This window comes from Malania oleifera, chromosome 6 (assembly GCF_029873635.1).
Source record: "Malania oleifera isolate guangnan ecotype guangnan chromosome 6, ASM2987363v1, whole genome shotgun sequence".
NCBI lineage: Eukaryota > Viridiplantae > Streptophyta > Magnoliopsida > Santalales > Ximeniaceae > Malania > Malania oleifera.
This window is the reverse complement of record NC_080422.1, coordinates 340,136-353,355: the sequence shown is the minus strand read 5'-3', so window position 1 is coordinate 353,355 and position 13,220 is coordinate 340,136. Positions and strand designations below refer to the sequence as shown.

The 13,220-nt window shown below is 35.2% G+C and overlaps 1 protein-coding gene across 4 annotated transcripts in view; it reads right to left on the bottom strand.

Annotated features, from left to right (window-relative positions):
• LOC131158796 (probable cinnamyl alcohol dehydrogenase 1) overlaps positions 1 to 12,649 on the bottom strand; it is a 75,804-nt gene extending 63,155 nt beyond the window's left edge. The window contains exons 1-2 of one of the 4 annotated variants that reach the window (XM_058113667.1): positions 12,460 to 12,649; positions 11,757 to 11,856 (exon numbers count right to left, since the gene is read on the bottom strand). In XM_058113667.1, the coding sequence (XP_057969650.1) occupies positions 11,757 to 11,845 (89 nt within the window). In that variant the 5' untranslated portion in view covers positions 11,846 to 11,856; positions 12,460 to 12,649. The remainder of the gene's footprint in view (positions 1 to 11,756; positions 11,857 to 12,459) is intronic. The other 3 variants (XM_058113668.1, XM_058113669.1, XM_058113670.1) reach the window with 3 other exon arrangements.
• Positions 12,650 to 13,220: the final 571 nt, after the last annotated feature.

The following is a 13,220-nucleotide window of genomic DNA, read 5'->3' as shown; positions in this document are numbered from 1 at the left end:
GAGGAGTGAACTAGTTATAGTTTCTGGCATGAGAAGGGGTAGGGATAGGCCTAAAATAACTTGAAAGGAGGTAGCGAGGAAGGATTTATAGCCCTTAATCTAATAGAGGAAAATGCTTTGGATCGGGAGAATCGGCAGAAAAGGATTCATGTAGCCGACCCCACCTAGTGGAACTTAAGGCTTGTTGCTGCTGTTGTTGTAAATGAGAATGGATGGGATACTAATTGGAGATTTAGATGTTCTTCGAAGAGTCCATGGAAAGTTCTCTCTCAGAGTTATTCCCTATTAATTCCCCATATTAAATTCCTAGTGGATAGAGGTAGTAATATCCGGCTTTGGAAAGATCCTTGGTTGGGGAATGTAGCTTTTTCCACCTCTTTTCCACGCCTTTTTCCCCTACGCTCACGGTAGGATGAGTCCATTTCTTCTTTTGTTGTTGATTTGGGTAATCCTTTGCCTTATTCGGATTTCCATTTCTGCAAATCTTTAAATGATAGGGAGATGGGAGAGTTATCCTCTTTGCTAGTCTTGTTGAATAATTGTCATTTTTCTTTAGAGGAGGATAGGCGATCTTGATATTTGGATCCTTCGGAGGTTTATTTGTGTAAATCATTTTCTGATTTTTTGAGTTGGTAGAATTTTTCTTTTCCACTTTGTAGTTCCATTTGGAAGGTCAAAGTTCCCTTTAAAATTAAGGCTTGTATCTAGTTGGTCACACTTGATAGAATTAATACCAATAACTTGCTAATGGCTAGGAGATCTTTGAAGGCTATATGTCCAGACATATGTGTTCTCTACTTTAATGATTCAAAATCATCATCACGTCTGTTCATTCATTGTGACTATGCTTGGTGGGTTTGGAATAAGTTATTTGGAAGCCAAAGTCCCCTTTAAAATTAAGGCTTTTATCCAGTTCGTCACACTTGATAGAATTAATACCAATAACTTGCTAATGGTTAGGAGATCTTTGAAGGCTATATGTCCAGACATATGTGTTCTCTGCTTTAATCATTCAAAATCATCATCACATCTGTTCATTCAATGTGACCATGCTTGGAGGGTTTGGAATAAGTTATTTGGAATTTTAGGCGAATGTTGGGTGAGTCCCAAGGTAGTGGAGGATTTTTTTACAGTGTTTTTTGTTGGCTTTGGTAGGAAAAAAGGAAAGGGTAACGCTTTGGAAATGTGTTTTTTTGCAGTCTTTTGGGGGGTGTAGATGGAACATAATGTGCACATTTTTCAAGGGAAGAAGTCAGCTCAAGTGCTGGTTTGGGAAAAGATACATTATTTGGCTTCTCTTTGGCATGTGGGACAAGGGATTTTTAAGGAGGTGAGCTTTTCTAATATTCAGAGTGATTGGCATTATGTGTTGGAGTGCTAGTCTGATGGTTTTTTCTCTTTTGCTCTTTAGCCTGTAGGTTGTTCCTTTAATTTTATTTTTCCTGGATTTATAGACTTTGTTAAGGAGATGTCTTATTCTCCTATATGTATATTCTTATTCTATTAATGAATTCTTCCTTTATTATCAAAAAAAAAAATGGCTAACTCTATTAAAAAAATAGTAAATGAGATTTTCAGTGAATCCAAAGGAAGTGTCTCATAAAGCAAAGAAAGCTGGTTTTTATTTATTTAGAGAAAGCATATGATAGAGTACCAAGGAACGTTCTATAATGGATCTTAGAAAAGAAGGGAGTATGCAGCAGATATACCGATGCCATTAAGGATATGTATGATAAAATAACAGCTAGCATTAGGACTGCAGAGGTAGAATTTATAGATTTTCCAATCATAATATATGTACATCAAGGTTCTACTTTGAGCCCCTAGCTGTTTGCTTTAGTGTTGATGAACTTAATAAGAATATCCAAAACAAGATCCCATGTTGTATCTTGTATGCTGTTTGTGGATGATATTGTAAAAGTCAAGAAGAATCTAAGTTAGAACTTTGGAGAAGTGCTTTAGCATCTAGAAGTCTTAGGATAAGTAGAAATAAGACAGAATATATGAAATGTAATTACAACCATAAGCAGTAGTATTGAAGACACGATTAAACTTGATAATCAAAAAATCAGTAACACCAATAGAATTTAATATCTTGGATCTATTATGCAAGCAGAGGAAGAGATTTAAGAGAATGCAGTACATAGAGTTCAAGCAGGTTATGCAAAATGGAGGAGTGCGTTGGGTGTGTTGCGCAATCCTAGAATACCATTAAAAATTTTAAAGGAAGGCTATAAGACCAATTATGCTGTATGAATCAGAATGTTGGGCAACTAAGAAACAACACATTCAAAAGTAAAAGTGGTTGAAATGTGCATGCTAAGGTGGATGAGTTGTGTCACATTAAAGGATAAACTAAGGAATGAACATATTCGCAATAAGTTAGGCACAGCATCGATAAAAGATGAGGGAGGAGTGGTTTAGATGGTTTGGGCATTTGAAACGTAGGCCAAGTTGTGCACCAATGAGGAGGGACAAGCTAGTCACTGTAAATAGCACCAGAAGACGATGGGGTAGACCTAAAATAACTATGAATAAGGTAGTGAGGAAGGATTTAGCAGCTCTTCAGTTAGTCGAAGAAATTCAAGAAAATGCCCTCGATCTCATGAATTGGCAGAAAAAGATTCATATAGCCGACCCCACAGAGTGGGACTTTAAGGCCTGTTATTGTTGTTGTTGTTGTTGTATCTATTGACATTCAAAGTTAGGCAGAAAATTTACTGGTTGATCAAAATCCTGCATCTCCTATGCAAAATTTGAGTAGGCTAAAAAACTCATTCATGTGTCTCTTCTCATGGGTGTTACTTTTTTTAACTTTCAGTCTATGCGCAAAGGAGTATTTGATTCGGATTTACTTTTCTGCGGGATGACGCTGCAAACCAGGGATTGGAAGCTGCTTTATTGGAATCTTTCTTTTTCTTTTTTCTAGGACATCTTGATCTCTTTCTGTACTCTTGTTCGTTCTCTTTTAATATATATTTCTTCTCCAGAGAAAAAAAAAAGGTCAGTATTTTTTGCTATTTTTATCTCCCAAACATATCAGATTTTATATGGGTTTGAATTTTACTTATGTACTACAACTTGTTTTGGGTTTTTAACTTGTTTTGGGTTTTTCATTGCTGCATTGGTGGCATATTTTTTTATTAGCTTTAATATTTAAAGCAATTTAACGATTAATATTTTGATTATTAAAATAAATGATGCATTAAGAGAGAGAAATTACAACCTAGGTGAGGATACAAAAATCCTTTAAAAAATTAAAATAGATTAAAAAAATAAAATCTGACAATACTTATTCCCTCTTTAAACCCCTCCCACCATAATTAATTGAACACTTAAAATTTGCTAGTTCCCTCTGACCCTTCTTTGCCTTAGCTTTATCACCATCTAGCCAAATTCTGTTTCCTCCAAAAACTAACATCCATTAACCCAATTTATCCATCAAATGTTGAGCTTGTAGATCTTTCACAGAAATCTCATCTGCGAGGGTGGGCAAAATTTCATACTTACCCATTTGCTTTTTAGCCATACCATCATTTTCAAAAATGCTAATTCCCTACAATCATTGCACTACAGAAGGCATGCTAAATACCAGGCACATGAGATGAATGAAAAACACAACCATATTGTCCCTGAATCTTGTCCAAAAGTAAAAACCCATCACAATCAAAATCATGCCTTTGCTGTCATTATTAAAAACATCAGCACAATTCTTTTTTTTTTCCTTGCAAATGCTAAACCTCTCACTAGCATCACTGAGCAATTGGTTCTTCCCCTATACTTAAAACTTCCTCCTCTCTCCATACAATTTTTTTTGTTATCACATCAAAATTATCTCACTTTTCTTCAAACTTCTTCCTCATTTCAAAACCCATCTGCACTACATTCTGACAAGCATAGACCTTTCAACCCCAGAACTTATCAGATTTGCTTCTTACCATCATATTTTCCCCCAAAATCAACATATTCCCGTGAATATCGACCTCAGCAGAGTTTAGTTTCTTTATAGCAACCCCCCCCCCCCCAAAAATTTTCAGCTATTGCAGAAGGCCCATTCAAGGTCCTCTTTTGAAATTTCCTCTCCCATTAAAAAACAGAATCATCAACCAAATGTCAAGAATTGTTTAAGACGAACTTTTCATTTGTCACCTCTTTCCCTCCTATCCTTCCATTATTCATGCTTCTTTTTAGAGAAAAGGGAATATCCTCTTGCCATCATGAGTCAGCTTCAAAGACAAGCATTGGAATGTCAGGTTTGTGCCTAGGCTCTGCTTTGAAGACAACATAGCTACTAATTCCGTGGACTGCACATAACATTTAATGGGAGAAGTCTGGGCTTTATCAATTATAGGCACCATTGAACTCCCTATGAAGAAATTTAGGCTTGGTTTAAGCAAGATAAGTGAGATTGAAGGCCCTCCTTCAATGTAAAATCCTACTAGGTTTTATCATCAGGAATTTGGGCCTGCCAAGCGGCCCAACTGAGGAATAGCAGGGCCTCTCTTCTCTTCATTATTCTAGCCCAAGGTCAAAACTCCAAACTGATTATGGGCTAGACTAAAAGGCTGGACCAAAAGAAAATTCGTGAAGCCTCCTTTCTATCCACTGTAAGGCCCACTTCTGCACCCCATTGTCCCTGAATGAAACCCTAGCTGCCCTGACACAGCAAGGGTGTAGGCAAAGGAAAGAAAAAAGAAGAGCACATGCCCAATCCAATTGAAGATTAGAAAGACGAACCAAATGAAGGAACCCAATAGCCAAGGGCACATTCCTGACCCAATTGTCCTCCCAAAAACAGATTCTCCATTACCACTATATAATGGATGTTAAGGAAGAAAGATCGATATATTTGAGACACAAATTTCCAGTGACTGGAGCAAATGACATTTATTCCAGCAATAGCATCCCATCCCACCCATTTTGTAGAAGACCAAATCTATAATATATATATATATATATATATAGTGAGTAAGGATTTAATATCCTTGAATCTATCAAAAGAAATGGTCCATGATCGCATAAATTGGCGGAAAAGGATTCATATAGCCGACCCCACTTAGTGGGACTAAGGCTTGGTTTTGTTGTTGTTGTTTATATATATATACACACACACACATATATATGAAAGCTTTTGAAACTTTCTTATGTGGATATGCAGCAATATTTTTCTTTCTTCCTTTTTTTACTTTTTTTCCTTGTTCTCTATCATTCCTTCATCTCTCCATATTCCAAGACATGCATCTAGACCCTTTTGCCTGCTCAACTCCCAATGACGCCATTTGAGTATACTATGTCCCTTCCCAAGCAGAACCTTTTCATTTCCCAAGGCTTTATGTTGCCCATTGGATATAAAGCCTGATACAAAGAAACCTGCGAGAGGCATCTCCCCTTCCATATTGACATAGTCTTATGCATAAAGGCTAGGCAGAGAGTTGCTCTCCACAGATGTAATTCAGTCTTTCAGTTGCTCCCCAATTGTACAACCAAGATAAAAATCAATAACAGAAGCACTGCCAGCACAATAGGGCAGCATCCACTTCCATGAGAACAATACTTATCCACCCTTTTCTCTTTCGAGAAAACTTTCATTAATTCCTCTTTTTTCTTCTTTTCTTTTTGTCATCGTCTGATTACAAGCAACTTAACAAAATATCTTCAGTTTTATTTTTCAACATATAATTGCACAAAATTAATTATTTTTTATACTTAGTTTTGTTTATTTTAGTTACTATCAGGACAAGTCAAACTATTAATTTTATTGTCAAGTTAAAAATCTTTTCTTAATTCCTTCTTTATTTCTTTCTCTAAAGATTTTAACTTTTATGTAAAAGTCTCATGTTCTAACTTTGAGAAGAGTGTGAAGGGGATGGTCAATGGGCTACCTCCCACTGTGTAGTCTACGCTTAGTCTGAATCTCTAATTATCCAAAAAATACATAAGCTATGCGACCTTTTCAATTTGATTTTTAGTTGATTATATTTAATTTGAGCTAAAGAAATAGAAACTTGCTTTTCTTTTCATATCATTTTTTTTCTCTTTTTATAATTTATTTATTTAAAATATTGACAAGCTTGTTTGTATTTATTCTGTTATAGATGAATTTGAAAAAAGAAATTAAAGCCACATTTATTTTTTCTTTATGCTTAATCAGTTAAAAATAAATGGAATAGAAAACAAGAGTGGATTAAAAATGATTCCATTTAAAATGAATGTCAAAGGGTCTGGACTTGAGCCAGTTACTGTTTAATATTCTTGTGTTTTATGGTAAAAAATTTTAGATTTTTGTTTATATATGATGTTGTGCATAGCGCGAGTTATTATCTAGTTTACTACAAATAGCCTTGTGCCAAAGAGAGTTGGATTCTGAGGGAAATGCCATAACCACTTCCCCACTAAGGAGATATTTTCAGACAACAAATCACTTAAGACCCAAGCTTCCCTCCCTTGTAGACCTACTCACAATGTTCCAAACTACTATATGATATCCACTTACCACTGCCCGACCAAAATCCCTCATCAACATCTCTAATCTATAGGTAAGTCTAATCGGAATTCTAGAAAGGGATAAATAATACAAGGGAATAGAAGAGAGACAAGAATGAGTCAAGAGTAATGTGACACCCAAAAGTGAAAATGTTCCTTTCCCTCATCCAACCTCTAAGCAATTTTCTCAAAAACCAGGTGCCAAAATGAATCCGCTGTAGGATTACCACCTAAAGGAACCCCTAAATAGGAAATAGGCCAAGATCAAAACCCTGCAACCAGACAACCTAGGAAAGGGACTCAGATCCAAGCTAAATCCCACCATGCTGCTCATAGAGAAATTAATTTTTAGCCCCGACACCATCCAAAAACTTGAAGAACAGCAAGCACATTAGAGAAACCAATCCCATCCTCTACAACAAAAAGAATAGCATCAAGCGCAAGCTGAAAGTGAAGAACAGGCAAGTCCTCATTGCCCACCTTAATCCCTCCCATCAAACCTCTTTCAACCCCTCTATCTACTTAAAGCATCTGTGAAGGAAGGAGGTAAGGCGATCACCCAGCCTCAGACCCCTAAAAGCTTGAAACCAAGCTTAGCCTGTCTTAACAAAAAGAGGAGAGATGCCCACGGATCCACTTCCTCCATCTTCCTCCAAAGCCTTTTCTATCCATCACTCTATCCAAAGAACTCCAACTAATCTCATCAAAAGCTTTCTCAAAGTCTAGTTTCAAAACCAAGCCCCTTTTCTTTTCTTTTCTTCTTCTTTTTTTTTTTTTTTTTTTTTTTTGATAACAAAAGAAAGTATATTAGATAGAACGATAGAAGGTACAACATGTGGGGGCAAAGAATCCACCAAACAAAAAAGAAGAAAAAAAGAAAATTAAAAACACGAGATCCCAAAAAAAAAAAAAAAAATGAAATTAACCAAGAAACCCCCTTTTCAAACCCTTTCCATCATAATTTACGAAACTTTTCAAATTAGATAATTCCCTTTGACCCTTCACCTTTCGACTTTTACCACCATCCAAACACACTACATTTCCTCCAATATTGCTCAGTTTTAAATCCATTTTATCCCTAAGAATTTAAGCTTCTATCTCCTCCTTCGAACTATCCTTCACTGGTGTGGGCAAAATTCCATCCCTACATTGAAACTAATTCGCCAACCCATCATTATCAAAAATAAAAAACACCCTCCAGACCTTCCATAGAGGGTGGGTGAACATAAGATATATCCCCTAACTCATTGTAGAAATAAAAAACGTACCCATATTGTGTCCAAATCTCATCCAACAACAACCTCCCATCACCATTTTCATCATTTTCTGAATCTGAAAAATCCTTCCAATTTTTACCTTTATACCTTTTCTAATCTCATTAGAACCTCCGACATTCTTCTCAACTTGAGGAAGTTCCAAAATACTGAACTCGCCCTTAGAGTCTCTCCTTAGTACCTTCATAGTTGACTCACCAGAATCCTCTCTTACCTTTGAATATCTTCTTCAAAATATAAAATATAATAAAATTTAAAGATAAAATGATCGAAGATGGCAATTGGACTATAGAGGATGGTCTAGACACCAACACTCTTTGGAATAGGACAGCTAACTCAATTAAAATGATCGCAAAAGAGATTTTAGGTGAATCAAAAGGAAGATTCTCAAATAGCAAAACAAGTTGGTGGTGAGATCAAGATGTCCAAAAAATTGTAAAGACAAAAAGAATTTAGCATAAAACATGACAAAAATGTAGAAACATGAAAAACTTTGAAAAGTATAAAGAGGCAAGAAAAGATGCAAAAAAAGTCATTAGTGACGCTAAACTTAGATCATTTAATAATTTGTATGCTAGAGTGGATACAAAAGAAAGAGACATATTTAAACTTGCTACAGCTAGAAAAAAGAAAGAATAAGGACTTAGGTAATGCAAAATTTATAAAAAAAATGAAGATGATATTGTCTTGGTTAAGAAGAAGACAAAAAAAAAAAAAAAAAAGATGGTGAAGTTACTTTAGTAAGTTATTTAATGAAAACCAAGTAGAAAGCTTAAACTTAGAATTGACAAATGAGAAAAAGACTAAAAATATGAGATTTATTTGTAAGATTAGAGTTAACGAAGTTAAATTTGCATTACAGAAGATAAAAAATGGAAAAGCTATAGTACCAGATAGCATCCCAATTGAAGTTTGGAAATGCTTAGGAGATAATGGAATTATATAGTTAACTAATTTATTTAACACAACTATAAAAACTAAGAAAACATCAAACGAATGGAGGAAAAGCACTTTAATATCTATATACAAAAATAAAGGTGATATTCAAAATTGTAATAACTATCGTGGAATTAAACTTATTCATACAATGAAACTATGGTAAAGTATAGTTTGAGCCCTTATCTTTTTGCTCTAGTGATGGATGAACTAACTAGGAGTATATAAAATAAGGTTCCATGATGTATGTTGTTTGTAGATGATATTGCCTTGATTAATGAAACTAAGGGGGGAGTTGAATCTAAATTAGAATTATGGAGAGAAGTTTTAGGATCTAGAGGCTTTAGGATTAGTAAAAAATATGATAGACTATATAAAATGTAATTTCAGTAATAGAAGGAGGAATATTGAAAACAAAGTTAAACTTGATGATAAAGAAATCAATAGCACTAGTAGATTTCTATACCTTCGATCTATTATGCAAGATAAAGGAGAAATTGAAGAAGATTTGATACATAAAGTTAAAGCAAGTTGGGTACAATGAAGAATTGTTTTGAGTGTGTTTGTGAGCATTGAATACCCTTAAAATTAAAAAGGAATTTTTACAGGACAGTTGTAGGACCAGCTATGCTATATGGACCAGAATGTTGTGGGACTAAAAAACAACATATCCAAAAAATAGAAGTTGTCAAGATGAAAATGCTTAGATGAATGAGTTGCATAACATTAACAGATATATTAAGAAATGCACATATTTGCAGTAAGTTAGGCGTAGCTCCTGTAGAAGATAAGATAAACTAATGGTTTGGGCACTTGCAACGTACGCCACATAGTGCAAAGAGTGAACTAATTACTATAAGGGGCAATAGAAGGGGTAGGGGCAGACATAAAATAACTTGGAATGAGATAGTAAAAATTTAATAGCCCTGAATTTGTCGAAGAAAGTTGTCCATGATTGCATAAATTGGCAAAAAAGGTTTCATGTAGCTAACCCCACCTAGTGCGACTTACTGCTTGGTTTGTTATTGTTGTTGTTGTTGTTTTTGTTGCAATACCTTTAAATATCTTCTTCATTTCGAGTCCTAATAAGCTGCCTTTCTATGAGCATAATCCTTTTTACCTTCATAATTATCAGTTTAAGGACGACAACATTAGATTTCTCCCCCAACCCCACCCTGCTTCTTTTTTACTCTTTTCTACATCACCTTATCGCCACATTCTTGAAACAAATCTTGTCTTCTAACATCCTGAACTTCCTCTGACTCTATCCTTAGTATTTGGAAGCTAAATAATATTTTTATTAATTAGAGGCTGAAACACATTTCCGTTACGAGAAGATAACTCATTCTTCTTTCTTGTACTTGTCTTCTGGTAAGTAAGTCACATATTCTCAAATCAAAACTGAGTTAGAGGATTAGACTCAAGAACTAAGGGACAACTCTAGGGCATAACTCTTGAGTCAAATGGGAAATGCATTCTCCCATTTTGCATTGAAAAGAAATCAATCAATTCTAGTAATAATAAGCATGGCACCATCAGCAAATAAAATAAAATTCCTATTAGAAATAGGAAGATCCGATCACACTCACTAATAAAGTTATCAAATCTCCTTATACAAGAAGTTATTCTAAACCCTTCCGTCTTCTTGTTAGTGTATCTAATTACATTAAAATTGCTACTTAAACACCAACTGGGAGAGTACAAATAATAGATTGCAATTAGATCATCCTAAAAAAATCTCCCTTATGCAAGAACAATTTGGACCACAAATAGAAGTGACTCCCACTGTCCCTTACCCTTGACATCTAAAAGAATGGAAAAGGGGAAGAAACCCACAAAACATCGACTTTGAAAGCAACTCTAGAATCCCAAACAACCTTTATACCCCTTGAAGATCTAGTAGAAATGATATCAAAGGAAATCTTACCAAATATGTCCTTAGTCTTGTGATGCTTAGCCGCATTAGCTAATCGTCCAATGTTCCAACTCAAAATCTTCATACTAAAAGCTTACCCCAACCTCTCTTCCCCTTTCCCCCCATATTTTGATAGAACAGGCCTATTTTTGCAATTCCTCTTCAACTTCCTTTCTTTTCTGCCCATAAGTTATAGGGGATAATCCAACCTTCAATTTTCACGTCTAACAACTCTTGCACGTCTCGGTTGTAATACTCTTTGGCAAAGCAAGTCATTCTTTTCAAAATATCTTTCACAAGCAAAGGCAAGGGTCTAGCTTCAAAACTTAGTACTCTTTGGCAAATTAAGTCATTCCTTTCAAAAGATATTTCACAAGCAAAGGCAAACTTTCACAATTAAAAAAATCACTACAAGAGTAGACATACCAAGAAATTTATGATTGATATGAAGGCCAAGCGAGGAGGCAGACAAGTACCCGAAAGGCTACCCACAGCTTCAAATTCAGTGTTGTTTCACGAGTGGACAAAGGACAATGTAGTTGATTGTCACTTTGTTAGAGAGAAACTTCTGAAGAAACTCACCAAGACTAATCATGTGAAATAAGAGGACTAACTTGCTGATTTATTCAGAAAGTCTTTAGGCGGTGCCCACGCTAAATATAATTTTAACAGACTGTGAACATATGAATATATGATCCAAATTGAGGGGAAGTGTTGGAGAGCATAGGCAAAAGGGTAAAGTAATAGGGGTACTTATGTCGACAGAATAGATTTTTTTGTTATGAATATAATGAGAGGCAGCCTCACAGATTTGTGCTGTTACATTAATTCCCTCTCTCTCTCCCCCCATGAAACATAAGAAAAATGACACAAGCCCATGAGAGTACAGAAAAGAACCCAAGTTCAAGGTTCAATAAAAAGAATTGTACATCAAAGTTCACATGGCAGCAGGAGAAAATGATGTGTACAGGTGCTGCAACAGGAGTAATGAAAAAATAAACGGGGATGTTTGAAACTGCAAGCTAGCTTCACTTTCTATGCTAGGGAAGAGAATACCTCTTCTTTTCATTTCTGAAAAATAAATTCTATAAGACCTACCTGCAACTAAATACGTATGGTGATAAAGTTCCAGAGACTCTAAGCAATACCTGCGACTGAATTTGTATGGCAATAAAATTCCAGATGCATCTCTTGCAGCCCACCCGAGGCAGTTGTCCTTGGCACTTTCAGAACTCATTAGCAACTATTCTGGACAACATCATGCAAAGGAATTTTTTACCCCGAGAATGCAAACAAGAGTAAAAAAAAAAAACTGGTTGAGAGAAATACCATCATTCTTGTAAAGACAAAACGATATTATTTCTCAAATATCAACAACATAAGAGATAAATGATACATTTATGATTATTACAGCAGTCTTCCAGCAGCAACAGCCTGAACCGGCCACCATTTTTGAAAAACGAGCTGACAAAATTGAAGGATACATGCTTGACAAGGCATAGGTAATTAATGTTTTAGTTCGACCAAAAGTCATTTGGAAAAGTAGATCATGTGTCTCTTCAACGGACACGAATCGTACAGGCCAATCACAGACGAAGGTTTTCGTCATTTATTTTACCATTTTGAAAAGAAAAAAAAAATCGCATCATCACGATTCATACGAACATAAATTGGATATAAATATCACCCAATAAACTTTAAAAAAAAAAAACGATTCGACACGATTTAGCAGTGTCGTGGGAAATGGAGAAAGCCGACACACTTTGTCAATCTAAAACATATGCAGATTGAAAGTAGGGTACAAGAAATAATAAAGATATTAAATTGTGTCGGGAGGGAAGGAGGCATCACCCTGATAAATTCGGAACTCGAAGGGCGAGAGAGACGGACGCCTCAGCAGAATTAGACGAGAGTCCGTAAAACTGTGCCGAACTTTAGGAAGCCTGGATTGGTCTTCAGTGGGAGAGGAAGCAGAGACCAAAAATTATGAGGGCCAGTGCAACTCAAACGAAGTAAAAAAAACGTATGGAAGAAAGCAGAAGCTTTGAATAAATATAATATTAAATTATATTAAATTTTATTTAAATTTAAATTTAAAATCCAAAACTCATATTTTCATATATAAAATAAATTTTGAATTTAGACATAACGATTTATTTGAATCCTTAGATTTAGAAACTTGAATTTGAATATAAAATTTAAAATTTTGAATTTATTGTTTAGAATCCAAGCCTATAACTTGATTTCACAAATTCAAATCCATATGAATTTCTTTCCTTTCATAACTAGATCTTTACCCGAGTGGACCTTAATATCAAGGATTTAGAGAATCAATTAAGAGACCTGGAGTAGTTACAAAGGGGATATCGTCAGGAGGTGGAGTTAGAGTTACTAGCTACAAAATGTGAAATGAATTATTGGGAAAAAATGGAGGAATCATGTGTTGCTCAACTTGCGAATAAGCGATGGTTAGAGAAGGGTGATCAAAATTTCAAATTTTTTTATGCGGTTATTAATCAAAAAATGAATTCTTCGATGATTAAATCAATGGTCTTAGAGGTTGGTACGGTTCTGGCAAACCTCGAGGAGATTCATAAAGGTGTAGTTAAGCA